General features: G+C 41.8%; 1 protein-coding gene across 2 annotated transcripts; it reads right to left on the bottom strand.

Moving 5' to 3' along the window:
* Positions 1 to 8,308: 8,308 nt before the first annotated feature.
* Positions 8,309 to 14,404, bottom strand: SLITRK5 (SLIT and NTRK like family member 5). Of its 2 annotated transcripts, XM_040055658.1 has the most exons (3): positions 14,304 to 14,404; positions 12,738 to 12,832; positions 8,309 to 11,757 (listed from the first exon to the last, which is right to left on the bottom strand). In XM_040055658.1, exon 3 carries the CDS (start codon positions 11,747 to 11,749, stop codon positions 8,885 to 8,887), a length of 2,865 nt encoding a protein of 954 aa, XP_039911592.1. In that variant the 5' UTR covers positions 11,750 to 11,757; positions 12,738 to 12,832; positions 14,304 to 14,404; the 3' UTR covers positions 8,309 to 8,884. The 2 variants fall into 2 exon arrangements, with proteins under 2 accessions (XP_039911592.1, XP_039911594.1); XM_040055660.1 differs by lacking the exon at positions 12,738 to 12,832 and having other exon boundaries at positions 14,304 to 14,390.
* Positions 14,405 to 14,701: the final 297 nt, after the last annotated feature.

Below are 14,701 nucleotides of genomic sequence, written 5' to 3'. Positions count from 1 at the left end.
TTATTAAGTAATATACTGCATGATAAAACTAATAGATTCTACTGTTCAACATATTACAGCACATTGCCACTTATTTGTTGGAAGTCATTATTTATCAGGCCAAAAAGTAAAAAAAAAAAAAAAAAAAAAAAACATTTCAAACTAATCTGAAACTGTCAATAAGGAGATTACTTTATGATTTCAATTACTCTGGTGGAAAGCTTCGTTATATAAGCACTGTCTAATTATATGACAAAATATCTCTTTGAGACAAGGTGCATTTAAAAAAAATAACTAGGGGAAAAAAAAAAATCTGAGCTGTGTGGTGTCCCAGACACATGCACATATAAATGCATGTTTATACAGGTATGTATTTGTGTTACAATTTTACACTAATGATGCTATAGGTAGAATTTTTTAAAAAGTCTTACCTAAAACATAATTTCCTTTGACAATGATGAGGATTTTGCTTATGCTACAAAAATGTTACAAAATCACACACATCTTTTCACTGTCTCACAAAGTAAGAATGAAGAGAGAAGGAGAGGAGAACTGTAGACCATGTGATTCCCCTTAGAAAATCAATAGCTATTTAGAAGAGTACAATATTTTTCTTTAAAAGAAATAAACACACTGAAGAACAATAGCTTAGATCCCTTTGCACACAATCGTGCTCTGTACTTAAAATAAAAAGCAGCCTTCAAAGCAAAGGCAGGCAGTTTGATTCAGAAACATGTAGGGAAAAAAGAATTACAAGGAAACAAAATTAAAATAAAAAATGTGTTGTTGTTAACTCTTTTTCAAAGAGTTAGAATGTTTTTAAACATTAATGTTAGAAACTTGAAGAACCCATCAATATACAGTGTTTAAAATAAACTCCACCATCAGTACTGACTACATTTCATGATATGTTTGGATGGAAGTAAGCAAAAAATCCACCCTTGAAAGACCAAGCATAATTTAATCACTGTAAAAATAAAACAAACCTAAGAAACAGCCAAAGCCATAACTGATAAGATGCTAAAACCAGCTGAGATTTGAAATACCTTTGTAGCAGGGATTTTTCTTATGCATAGTAGGCTAATAAACAGTCTCTAACAGGAAAAGAAAAAAAAACATACAGTGTAAAGACATTACATGCTTCCAAAAAAGTAAAATCAATGGGAGAATTTTCATTCACTTCAAACCCATCAAATATACTGATTAGGCAATTTTTCCTTTGATGCACTTTTCATCGTCACTAAAAGAAGACATTTATAATTGGGAATAAATGATTCAGCAGAATATTCATTCTTTGAAAGTGGTTCAAGTTCTTTGATGTTAGTATAAGCATTTCTCACAAATTTCAAAACAGAAAAATGTACATATTCTTGAATTTTGAGCTCAATATTGCAATCTAGATATTTTGGTTTGTTGTAAGTTACCAGATGCCACCTAACCAGATGTGCAGCACTGTACATAACTACACAAAAACTCATGTAACCACATCATTACATCACTTATATAAAGATTTGTATGCATGGTTTTAAAAAAAAAGGAAAAAAAAAAAAAGAGAGAACTACTTAAAATTGGATAATTAGTAAATATTAGATAAACTAAATTACATTTTCAATTCAACTTAGCAAACTGCCAACCTGAAAATGCTTTTAAAATGTTTAAATTTCCACATTTAAAGAAAGAATTTACAATGATAAAATTGTATCATGGATGAAGAGTACCAATGCTGAGAACAACCCCGCTTTCATTTTCAGCAGAAAGCAACTGCCACTGGGACTAACAGCTTTATTATAGTCATAACTAAAAAACTGATTAGCTTGCCGAAGTTCAGCAGTTAGAAAGGGAACAAATCTTTGTCATTACTTGACATAATTAATTGCATAATTAAACACTGTTATGAATTCAGTATTTTAAAACTAAATTCAGATATCTAAAAGAGAGACCTAAGAACTCGTGTCTTTCTTAAAAATACATTTGTTATGTGTCTGTTTATCCATTTGACAAGACCAATTAATTGCTATAGCAGTAAACTTACAGAAAGTCAATTTCAGGCCAGTTTTGCCATGTGATATTATGTCAAATGTAAAAGGTAGAGGTTTAAAATACTGGAATATTAATGTCCCTCAATCCATACTCAGCCCCTTGAAAACTGGATTTGAGCCCAAACTTTTGCTCCTAGCAACCCCAACACAAAATTTGTATTACTATATTAGAAAAGTTGAAACATTGTATGACTGGACTGACTTTTTGGTGATTAAGTGAACATAGCACTTATCTCCTAGATATGCTCTATGAAGAACTTTTGTTCCAAGCCTAAAAGCTCTCACAACTGATATGGAAATATTCTTACATCACAGTAAAGACAATTTTAATTAAAGAAATAAAGGTAGATAGAAGTGTAGGCATACATATACGTATTTATGCATACTTATATATATGTACACATACACTTTCATATACACATACACACGTTTATTTTTTAAAGTACAGATGATTAAAAAATACAGATGGTGAAAATAATAATCTCATTGGTAATTAAACATGGTTTTCAGAAATTCAAAAACTGGACTAGACTTTTATCTTTCAAGTGTGAAGACTTTATCTCAGTGCTTTTGCTCTAAGCATTTTTGAATAAAGTTGATATGATGTCTGACAAAAGCAATCTCATACTTTGTCCCCTTCCTCAAATATAAACTTTTTGCCACAGAATTGGTACAAAGTTACCAAATGCATTAATAATCTAGTGTTCACAAAATCAGATATAGTCTTGAAATCACAAGAAAAAAAAAATATTCTGTTACATGAAATATTAAACGACACGATTATTATCTCAACCTTTTATCTTATCCTGGTCTGGACATTTTTGGAAGACATGATATACAAATAGTAATCATGTGTCCAGCCAAAAAAAAAAACCAAAAAACCCCCCAAAAACATAGTCTATAGGGTTTTTTTGCAAAATTTAAAAATACTGTCAATATAACCCTGCAAAATTGCAGCAAAAGTAGTTGCATCTTCCGTGGCAAAAACACCACAAAGGGAACAACTTTTATCAACAGGTATTTAATCTAATTCCAAGTTTCAGGACCAAGTCCACACAATTAAATAGAGGTATGTTGTCTATTCATATGGTCCATCATTCAGAAGAGCCACATGTATGTCTGTGGATGTAAACTGTAGTTCCCATATAATCATGGCAATATGCGTCCAAGATACACTTTACAGTGCCATATTGCATCAGTGTTCAGTTAATTTGTCAGCAGATTGGAAATCTGTGTGATTCATTTTGGATGTACATAGCAGAACTACTAATGTTTATCATTACTATATTCAAATTTTTCACTGTACAAAACAGAAACACTAAGAGAATGGCTTATTTCAATGACAAAAAGCCGGACTCACAGGAGCAAGGTAAATGTTTTTTAAGTTCCTCAAGTCAATGGAATCCAGTTGTGTACTTACACAATTAGAAGCAAAATGTGGCCCATTAGCTGTAAGTTAAATAGTTAGTTTGATAACCATTTAATTACAAACTTCATTACACTTTATTTCTTTGTATATTCAATTAACTTGATGCCTCTTGTTCCTAGGACCTAAATGTGCCTTTTTTCTGTCCTATCTCTGTTCTGTTCAGTGTTTTAAGAATAAACAATTATTCTAAAGCATAACTGTGCTCAGCATTTCTGGAGTACCATACCGCTAGATATTCTGAAATGTAGCTGAATAACGAACAGGGAAAAAAAAAAAAAAAAATTGCAAAGACTTGTAATATTAGGATACTATTTTGCATAAATGGCAAAACACAAATATGTAAGACAGTATTGCTGTACTGTAAGGAGATGTGTGCCCTCTTTCAGCAAAACACGTTGCAAAGCTTTTTAGAAGGGTTGGGAAAAACAAATAGTGTGCTGCCCCATTCAGAGTGCTGCTATCCCACCCACTTCTCTCACAGAAACGCCTCACTCGTCTACTCCTCCATCCTCTTGTCACTCCTTAGCTTGAGGTCCTGTGTTTTCCAGGGTAAGTGGATGCTGCAGAATAGAAGTACAAGTTCCCTACAATCAAATAATCAATAGAAATATGATGACTGTTTGAAGGCTGACAGCTATGGAATTGTGTTTGCCATTCACTCTCTCTTCTCTCCCCATTTTTCTTGTTTAATGCCAGCAGTGCCAATAGCATTCTCAGTTCTACATAAGACAGCAAAAGATTTCAGCATCCTTCTCTGGTTTGGAGACACTGTAATTCAGTATGCCAGTCTTTAACCTAATGAAAGGCTATTCAGGTTCCCTGGAGACACTGAGCAATATAAAGAACCTGCCCTCTAAAAATGAAGGAGCTCTTGTTTACCCTGTCCTTCAGGACGTAGTGCTTTAATGGACTCTGCCTCCTGAGAGGGAACCATATGCATTAAACAGACTCTTAAGTTTCTGTAAGAAACAACATGCTAGTCAGACATTTTAGCTCCAGCTAAACAGAGATCTAAACAACCTATAAAACCAGGATCTTGCCTTCATATTTTCTAACAACCGCAATAAGCTATACCAGCCTTTCCAGATGTATCTTCTACATTGCATTTACCATGGGTCATAAGCTCATTTTTATGCTCTTTTACCATTTTAAAAAATTACTTTAGTAATTAAATTATTCTGTGACATGAGAAAATATACTTAGTGGTTTTCCTAAAAGGAATACTCCTAAGAAAAACCCATAAACTTTATTAAAAAAAAAAAAAAAAAAAAAAAAGCCATAAGAAAACATTTAGAAATTAAATACTGCAGCATGCAGAATGAACTGAACATGTTTTCACAACCTTAAGTGACCACTAAAAATACTGGATGGTAATATGTATTTATTAAAAAAAAAAAAAAAAAAAGTGTGAGAATGTAGGCTCTAGAACTATTGAAGTGGAAGCTGCATTTATGTCAGACTTTTAACTGAGAGGACTGACAACATCTGGTGTTTCAAAAGTGTGTAGGAATGTCTAGAAATTACAGGCTATATCTTCTGGGATTAACCTCTTGAAATTCAGCTACTTTTGTTAAAAATTAGATTAAAATATGAAACAGGGAAGGGAAGGGAAGGGAAGGGAAGGGAAGGGAAGGGAAGGGAAGGGAAGGGAAGGGAAGGGAAGGGAAGGGAAGGGAAGGGAAGGGAAGGGAAGGGAAGGAGAGGGAAGGGAAGGGAAGGGAAGGGAAGGGAAGGGAAGGGAAGGGAAGGGAAGGGAAGGGAAGGGAAGGTCTCACTCTTGTTTTGTTTCCAATAATTACACTGAGAAAACAGAATTCTCTTCCAATTTTTTTGTTGTTGTTGTTCATTATGGAATATCATGCACTTACGCACTTTTGAAATAAAATGTGAGGCCACATGAGCGATTCATTAAGCTCAACATTACTTGATCACCGCCCCCCCCCCCCCCCCCAAAAAAAAAAGGGGGGGGGGGGGTAGAATATCACTTTAATAACCAACCTAAACCCAACTGATAACCTACCTAAAATAACATTCAGAATTCTCAAAATAGGATGGGTTTTTCTTCAAACAAATTATTTTATCCCTATCCTCTTTTTGAATCAGTCACATCTCCCTTTGCCATTATCTACTCCCATCAACTTTTTCTTACAATAATTATCCACAGATGACATATCATTTCAGCCACTGAGAAGGAACTCCTACCTCCATTGAAGTCCTCATTCACAATAGCCCTCTCATATATGTTTCAGGACGATTACTGACTAAAGAATATTATTTTTCATTCTGTATTCTTTTTCAAGGATTTATCTTCAGGAATGCACTTTCTGTAGGTAATTGATGTAATTTAGTCTTTTTCTCCAGTAATGCAAGTGATAGCATGTTTTTTTTCTCCTGAAGGTGAGTTGTTGAAAAGATTTAAATTAATTGTTCTGGTTGTATTGTAGACCATTAGAAAAATCCTTCATTAGCAGTTATTAAACGCATGTAGGACACATGGAAGCAGCAGTACTACTGACCTCAGAAATGGAGGTGTCAGAAGGCAAACATAATGTCAAGGGATTTCTTTCAGCTATTTCTTACAAATCCAAGCAATTCCTGCTCATTTACTCATTTGCGGATGCTGCCTCTTTGTGGCAGAATGCCATGCAAAATGTACCTTTCACACTAAGGACCTCATCCGATGTTTGTACTGACACCTATGCAAACTCATAAACATGAGCTTAGAATTACACCAGGAAGATATAAATACACATGAACAGACAAAGTTTGCAGGAGCTTCCCCATCAATTCTTTCTGAGCTAGCCTTTCTCTGGCAAAGTCAGAGAGGCTGAAAATTTTCTTTCTTATACCCATTTAACAACAGCATGCCTCTACTGAACTTAAATGGAAGAACCAGGCCACTGATTTCAGCAATAGTCATAAAGGCAGAAATTCAAAGTTAGGCCTCCAAAACAGCACCTCAGGCAGCCACACACACATCTCTCACTGGTGTCAATGGGAATTCTGCAGGAGAGGGAGAGCAGTGAACAGAATAGCCATTTGTTATGTCTTTTGTGACAAAAGCACACTCCGCAACTCTGCATTTCAAACTGAAATAACACTTCACTTACTAAACTGTCCAAGCTAAATACAGTCATGATTGGTTTTTGGTTTGTTATTTTTTTGCTTTTGCTCAGTGTGGGTGGCATAGAGGGAAGAACATACGCCAAGAAAACATTTTTCTTGAATTCCAACAGACCGGTTATACAGCTTTGTTTTTGTAGAAAGTGACAGATTGTACATGGGAAGAAAAAGCAGAATAGAATAGAACAGAGCCCTTTTGCAATAAAAGAAGTACTAGTGAGCAACTCTGGAAACAATATTAAATATAATAACCTAATGAAGAAAGAAAACACACGTGAAATATCACTTACCCTCTTCCATATATTAAAGAACACCTCAGTAAGGAAACAAAATGTAAATATAAAACTATCCTATTCAATGTTGTTGAAACATACATCAGTGTTGCTTTCTGACATGAGTTATATATGCTGGTAATTACCACATGTCACGTTTCAAAAACAGAGAACACATTATGTTTTGCCTAGAAATGTTAGATTTTTTTGATGAGCCTTAACTGCTAGTGAAGAGAATCCAACATACAAACAGATTATTTTGGCCAGAAATTTTAAAGTTCAGATACTCATTACTTCAGGATCTTACATTTGAAGTATTTACCAAGTGTTTATTCAGAAATTATTAAAAAAATCACATGTGCTGGGATACATATGAGACATCAGTTGTCCCATCTTACAGTGATGCTGTGTTTATGAATATCCTTCCCATTGCCTGCTGCCCAGAGGGGTAAAGACATTTCATAGAGATGTGTACAGTCCATCATTTGGTCTTTCAGGATGCCAGTAAACATGTGGATCTGTACAAGTGCAATTGTACTCAACTAAACAATCATAAACTGGCTAAAACAGTTGCAAAATCATTATATTTATTAACTAATAAATTTTAAAACTTTTAAAAAAGAAAAAAATGAAACCAACAAATCAAAAATGAATTTTTTTTACTGATAAAATGAATGCCTTCTACATGTCCCTCACTAGTTTGCCCAACCAGACTCCTGAGAAGGAGGTTGCTAAAAGACACATTTTTTCAATAGAGAATTATGATTTTTTTTTTTTTTTCTACTGTGATCAGATTTTATGTCTCCGATTGTCTGTTAAGATTTGGTCATAACTGGCATTATCTATAGAGACTTAAAAGGTCCTTCTGATACTATACCAGATTTGGGAAAAAAGCTCTCACTGTAGTGCAATACTTTAAAGCAATCCACAGACTTTGGACCCCATCCTGGGGAAAAAAAAAAAAAAAAAAACACAAACAACCAAACACAAAACAAAAAACACACACACACACAAAACCCCCCACTTAAACATTCCAGTATTTTTACTTTTAAGAAGAATTCTGCATCCTCTATCCTAATTTTTTTGACTTTTGACTAACTTTGCTCAATGAGTGAGTCAACAGAACTACTCATATTGGTAGAGTTGTTCATGTGCTTAAGTGCCTGCAGGATGAAGGCCTAAGCTGGGACTTCTTTCACAAATAGAGATACTCAAGTGAGTTAAAAATTTGCAAGATTAGGCCCTAAAACAGTGAAGGAAAGAGAAATGCTAGTGTGCATATAAAAATAGGTGCTACAATAAAATATTTTTTTTATATTTCATCAATAAGTTATTTTCACTAACCAGTTATGGATCATATATCTCTGCAATCTTTAATGATTTGTCCACATCTACAGTGATCCCTTTAAAGATCATAATATACTTTTTTTTTTTAAATTCAAAAGTCCAGAAAGTATACAAACACATCCTTAAAAAAAGGAAACCTTGTATTAAAGTCGGGGTGTGCTAATCTCTCCATAAAAGCCATTTAGACTTACCCATGGCTAAAAGGGGAAAATGTGCGCCGTACTCTACAAGCAGAGAGAAAACTAAAAGAATGTCTGGGGAAAAAAAAAAAAAAAAAAAAAAAAAAAAAAAAAAAAGCACGACCTGAATGTGACCTGACAAGAAGCCATGAAACCTCCTGCCACCTTTCCCAAACACACATGGACACCCACACAATGGCAGTGTTGTGCCCATTTTACACAATAGTTGGTTTCCGACTTCCAAATGCAGAAAAAAATCAAAACCAAACCAGACTGAACAGCACACCCTTTCAGAATCATTCCCCGAAGCTGAAAAGTCCTGTGCCAAGGCACTTCACCCTACAATAAAATGAATTAAAGGGGGGGAAAAAAGAGGAAGGGGGGAGAGGTGTGTGTGTGTGTAGGAAGGTCAGCATTTACGCTTCTTTGTTTTGCGTGTGGTTGTTAAATACAAATACTCTAGAGAAGGAGCTGCTGAGACTGGCGAGGGGATGGGGGCCGGGGGGGGGCTGTTTCTCAGAACTGGCTGAATGTGGTCTGTTTTTCCAGCACTTCGAGGTAGTCCGGCTCTGTGTTTAGTTTTGCTTTTAGCTCCAGATACTCGTTCCTGTTGGGCTCTACATAGACAGTACTCGGGGGACTGTAGAGCACCGTCTCCCGGAGCCTGGCGTCCCCCGGCCCCGGGTGCAAGTACTGGTGGGCACGCCTAAGGTCATAGTTGGGGGAGTAGGTGTAGGCGGCGGGGAGCTTGGGGTAGTCGGGGAGGGTGGAGCCGGGTGTACCCAGCGTGGAGGGGGAGTGTTTGTCGGGCTCCAAAATGCCCCTGTAAAAGCGATCGGCGTCTTGCACCGGCGAGAGCAGCTCCTCCCGCGGCTCGATGGTGCTCACGCTGTACGCGGGGCTGCGCGCCGGCGCATCCTCACCGCCGGGCGCCGGCGGCGGCGGGGCTGGCGGCGCGCCCCCCCCGGGTGGCAGGGGGTGGCCGCTGTAGGTGACCTTGAGCTCGTGAAGGTCTTTGTAATCCTCGCCCGAGTTACCTTCCCGGGAGCGGTAGATGGGGTTTTTGCACATGTGGCCCAGGGGGTGCGGGATGTACTCGTAGACGTGGCCGGCGGGGGTCTTCACCTTGGGCAGCGCCGCGCCCCCACCGCCGCCGCCGCCGCCGCGATGAGGAGGGTGCTGCTGGAGGTGGGGGTGGTGGTGGTGGCCGCCGCCGCTGTAGACGCTGTACTGCATGTTGAAGGAGCTCACGTCGGAGTTGTTGGCGCTGGCGTGGTCGCCCTGGCCCTTCTTGCGCCGCTTCATCACCAGGACAAAGAGCCCCGCCGCCACGAAGACGGACATGATGAAGACGAGCAGCAGGCTGAGGATCAGCACCGAGAGCGGCACCGAGGAGCCGCCGCCGCCGGCGCCGCCCGCGGGCGCGGAGCCGCCCGCCGCCGCCGTGCCATTGAGGCGCACGGTGGAGGAGGAAGGGGTGGTCCTGGCCGGCAGCTGGCCCGGGGACGGGGTGGGCGTGGAGACGACGATGTCCGAGTAGTCGGGGCACAGCAGCTCCGCGCGGACGGCCCGCATGTCGCTCTGGGCAAACTTCTTAGGGGACTCGCAGATAACCTGGTCCACCAGGACACCGGTGTTGAGCTGTTCCAGCCACAGCTTCATGCCCACCACGTCGCAGGTGCAGTCCCAGGGGTTCTCGTGCAGGTCGATCTGCAGCAAGGATTTCAGCTGGTCCAGCACCCCGCTCACTGGCAGGTAGGAGAAGTGGTTGCTCCGCAGGCTCAGCCTGTAGAGAGACAGACCAGAAAAAATGTTCCCTGGCAAAGACCTCAGCAGATTGTTGTTCAAAAACAAGAGCTGAAGGTTGGGGACAGATTCAAAGGTGCCTGCCTCTATCTCCCGGATGACGTTGTACTGCAGGAAGAGGTATTGAAGGCTTTGCAGCCCATAGAACAGCTCTGGGCTCAGCCGTTCGATCCGGTTCCCATTCAGGTACAGCCTTCGCAAATTAGTTAAATCCCCAAAAGCCCGGTCCTGAATGACCGAGATCCGATTATTGCCCAGATGCAGCAAATCCAGCCCAGTGGCATCCACAAAATCTGCCCTGCGTACCAGCGCAATGTAGTTTTCCGTCAAATACATCTTCTTGGGATTATAGGGTTTGGGCTGCAGTTCAGAAATGCTCTCAATCTTCCTCTCCTGACAATTGACATTGAGGCCCAGGTCAGAAATCTGCAAGTTGCAAGTGCAGGCAGTGGGGCACTCCAAAGGCACCGGGGATTTGGTCTGGTAGGCAATGCTGGGGCCATAGTTGCTGTATCCCAGGTCTTTTGAGGGCAGGCGGGAGGTGGGGCGCACCCTTGTCTTGTTGGGTTGGCGGGTCCCTTTGGGGGGCTTCAAGGGAGATTTGTAAACAGCTGAAGAAGAAGTGGCCACAGAATTGACTGAGGCCGGGGTGGTGTGGAAATACCCTGTAGTGCTCAACGGTGTCTGAGGTCTCATTTCATAATCCGAGATGAGCCTCCTGGGGCAAAGCTCCTGCTTAGAGACTTCATCCAAGTCTCGACCATGTAAGCGGAAAGGGGTCTCACAAACCACATCTCCCACCAGAGCAGAGTATGAGATACTGTCCAGCCAATCCTTTAGAGCAATCAACTCACAAGAGCAATTCCAGGGGTTTTCCTCCAGCTGCAGCTCCACCACTTTATCCATGTGCTGCAGGAGGCCCACATAGGGCAACAGCTTCAGCCGGTTACCCCTCAGGTCCAAGTGAGTTAAGGGCACAAAACGGAAAAGGTTGTTGGGCAAACTGGAGAGGAGGTTATCATTGAGAATCAGCACCTGCAACAAATGCAGTTTGCTGAAGGCATTGGGTTCAATAACGCTAATATAATTATAATCGACCTGTAGATATTCCAAACTCTCTAGCCCAAGGAAAGTGTCATCCCGTAAAAGTTCCAACTTGTTATTGTTCAAGTGCAGCCTCCTTAAACCTCTCAGACCATGAAAGGCCCCAGTTTCGATGTCTTGTATGTCATTGCTCCCCAGATGCAAAATTGAAGCCCCGGTGTAATTGACAAACTGGTTTGGGTACAGCCTGTTCAAAAGGTTCCCAGACAACAAGAGGTGGTAAACAGGGAACCTTGGTGGACTGATCTCAAAAAGGCTGATGATCCCTCTGTTTTCACAGCTCACTGTTAAGATGCTGTCCTTTTCCTCACAAGGACACGCATTATCACAGATTTCCCCATAATACTCGATGCTTTCTGCCCAGGAAAGGACTAGTGATGTTAAAGCAAATGCGATCGTCTGCAGCATCCAGATATGCATTTTTTTGTTGAGGTCCTGTTCCAAAGTTACTGTAGAGCAGCAAGCATACATTTTATTTCCTGTAAGGATAAGGAGAAAAAAAAAAAAAGCAGCATAATAGGGTAGCCTCATTACATTAGAAATGGAAACAAAGTTTATATATATCTTCAGTGGGGTAGAGAACAGATTGTCCACCAACCAAAAAAAAAACCCCTCCTGTCACTTCTAATTCCCACACTTTTGGAAACTGGATGGCATGCCTTGATTAAAGGGTTGATAGGCAACTCCTTTCAAGTCAAATGCCTGCGGTGTATAAAAAGGTGAGGTCACAGTAGGAATTGTTCTAGTTCTGTTGGTGTGGGGTGAATTTCAATGCTTCTTTGGATTTCCTTTTCACAACCAGCCCCATAAATATACATAAAATGGCTGTCAGTTCAGATTCACATTTCTAATTTAAGAGAAAAGAAACACCATTTTACGAGGTTTCCCACCTCCCCTATTACCCAGCTCCCTCTTCCCTTCAGAACCTCCCTGCTGAACCAGTGCACCAACGTCTTCCCCTCCTTTTACCTTGATTTTTAACCGGTGGTGGAAATACCATGGTAGGAATCCAAAGAAAAATGCTCAGTGCTGAAAATGGCATCTTAATTCAACAGAGGGAATACTGACACCTTCTCCACATCACACATTTCTTAAAACTCTTTTATGTTGGTGTTTTTTTTCCTAGCTCTGCATTTACAAAGCACACACCCACCCACACAGACATGCACACACGCGCACACACATGCACACACGCGCACACCCCCAGATGACTTTTGTGCAGAAATTCTTCTGTAATGAGATTAAATACATTAACCTCCTACTTCAGTGCACTTAACAGCTCTCTTCAATTATGGAAATTTTGTATCTTTACAAAAGAAAATAATATTAATCGATATTTGATCCCCTCCCAAGTTATACACAATGTAACAGAGCTTATTTCAAGCAGAAGTCTCTGGTTTCTCTCTCTCTCTCTCATACACACGTACATACTCTCAAAAGAAATGTTTTAACCACTCACCCAAAATTTGTGAAAAATGTAAAACATGCAGGTCATCTTCGGAGTCTCATCCATATCTGACATAGCGCTTATTCCCAATGTTCTGCAAAACTAGCCTGGTAGAAGTGGAGAGATCTAAATAGGTCTCATGAAAATATCTCATTGCCAACACTCCAAACATCAGAGTTACTGATTATAAGCAGCGATGGCTGTCAGTACTCTTCATCCTTTAGGGGAGAAGACACCCAGGCTGATTAAAAGCCAAGGAGGGTAGAAGGGAAACCCTACCATTGACCTACGTCAGTAATTTAATGCCTGAATTCCACCTAGCTGGAAAAAATCCATTCCTTTTTTGCCGTTTTTGTGACTCCTTGTGGTTTCTTCTGCTAGTCTAAAAGCAATCTGAATAGGAAAATAAATGCATTTTGTGTGTCGGTAGGGGAAGACTAATAAATCATAAGGCTTAAATGCTGGGATCTTGGAGCAGGCTTGCATTTTCTATCGTCCACCTCAGAGCTCCCATCCTCATGACACAACTCTGGTTTGGAGGAACGCATCCTAAAAAATGAGAAGTCTCAGTACTGCAAGACATCTCCTGTGGCATCAGGTTCAAGGCTGCAAAACTAGCACTTGCAGCAAAGGCAATCATGCAGCAAGAAATCGGAAGTCTCCGTGAATCTCTCTCTAATTCTGACCAGACGTCAACTGGATCGGAATTACTCAAAGCAAAAAGGCTTCACTGCATAAAGGCAGCAGAAATCTTACTCAAAGGCATGTATCTAACATATTTTTTCTCAGCTCGATCAGATCCATTCATCCATTAACCAACAGTTCTTCAGAGAAGAAAAAAAAACCACAATGACAACCTATTGAAAACCTGCCCGGTCAGTGTTAAACTCCCAGGCATTTTACAACTTTAATTCAATTACGGTTAGCAAAGGAGGCAAATACAATTTTCCCTCCCTCTCCCTTTCCCCTTTCCTGACAAAAACAACAACAACAAAAAAACCCCAAACAAACAAACAAACAAACAAACAAAAAAAAAAAAGAAAAAAAAAGGCGGGGGATGGGAGAAAAAGAAAATAAAGTTGTGGCTGGCTATATGCAAGGTTGCAATCCCGCCCTGGAAACCCCTCTGTGATGACTGTGTGCTGCTGTTCTCCAGCTCCCTACAGAGGTTCAGATTGAGGGGGGGGGCGGGGGGTGGGGGCGACGGGGGGGGGGGAGGGGAGAAGAGGAAAGGGGTTGCATCGGGATTTTTCTTGCGTGTGTGTTTTTTTATTTTATTTTATTTTTTTCCCCTGAAGAGTTCAACCCTTAGATTACCGCACTGCATATCCGGCTGGAAGCAGCTTTCAGTACCGACGACAGCAGCGGCGAGCGAGCAGCCCCAGCCGGACGCTGCCACCCAACTGAGCAGCACCCCGAGTTGGGAAAAATGGCTTTCGGGGGAAGGGGGCAAACGGCGGGGAACTGGGGGTGGAAAGCAACAGCAAGGAAAGACCCGGCGGGGAAGGGGCGGGGAACGAGGAAGGGAGGAAGAAAGGAGGAAAAGAGAGCGAGAGAAAAGTCAAACCTGGCACTTACTTCGCCCGAAATCTCCAGGGCCCAAGCATGGTGGCAGCCCATGAAGATGCCGACCCGCTGCGCGGGCGCTGCGCGGAGCCGCCGGGGCGGCGGAGGCGAGGATGGCAGCGCCGGGGAGCTCGGTGCGGAGCGCGCACGGGCACCCCCCGCACGCAGGCGGCGCCGAGGCACGGCGCGCGCTCAGGGGCGCGCACACGCGGGCACACGCGCCGCACACGCACACTCACACTCAGGCGCGCGCGCGCGCGCGCCCCGGGGCGGCCGCGGGGACGCGCCCGCCGCGCACGCGCGCTCTGGCGCGCACCCCGCACGGCGGGGGGCGACCGGCGGAGCGCCGCGCTGTGCCCGCGCCGCCGAGCGCAGCGGGGAGGCGGAGGGAGGGGAGCGAGGGCGGGGCG

The sequence above is a fragment of the Hirundo rustica genome, chromosome 2, assembly GCF_015227805.2.
Source record: "Hirundo rustica isolate bHirRus1 chromosome 2, bHirRus1.pri.v3, whole genome shotgun sequence".
Lineage (NCBI taxonomy): Eukaryota > Metazoa > Chordata > Aves > Passeriformes > Hirundinidae > Hirundo > Hirundo rustica.
The sequence above is the reverse complement of the archived record's forward strand: the minus strand, read 5'-3'. Positions and strand labels throughout refer to the sequence as shown.

Bases quoted from the DNA above. Each gene is read 5' to 3' on its own strand.
- SLITRK5 (XM_040055658.1), bottom strand. From the start codon at position 11,749: ATGTATGCTTGCTGCTCTACAGTAACTTTGGAACAGGACCTCAACAAA.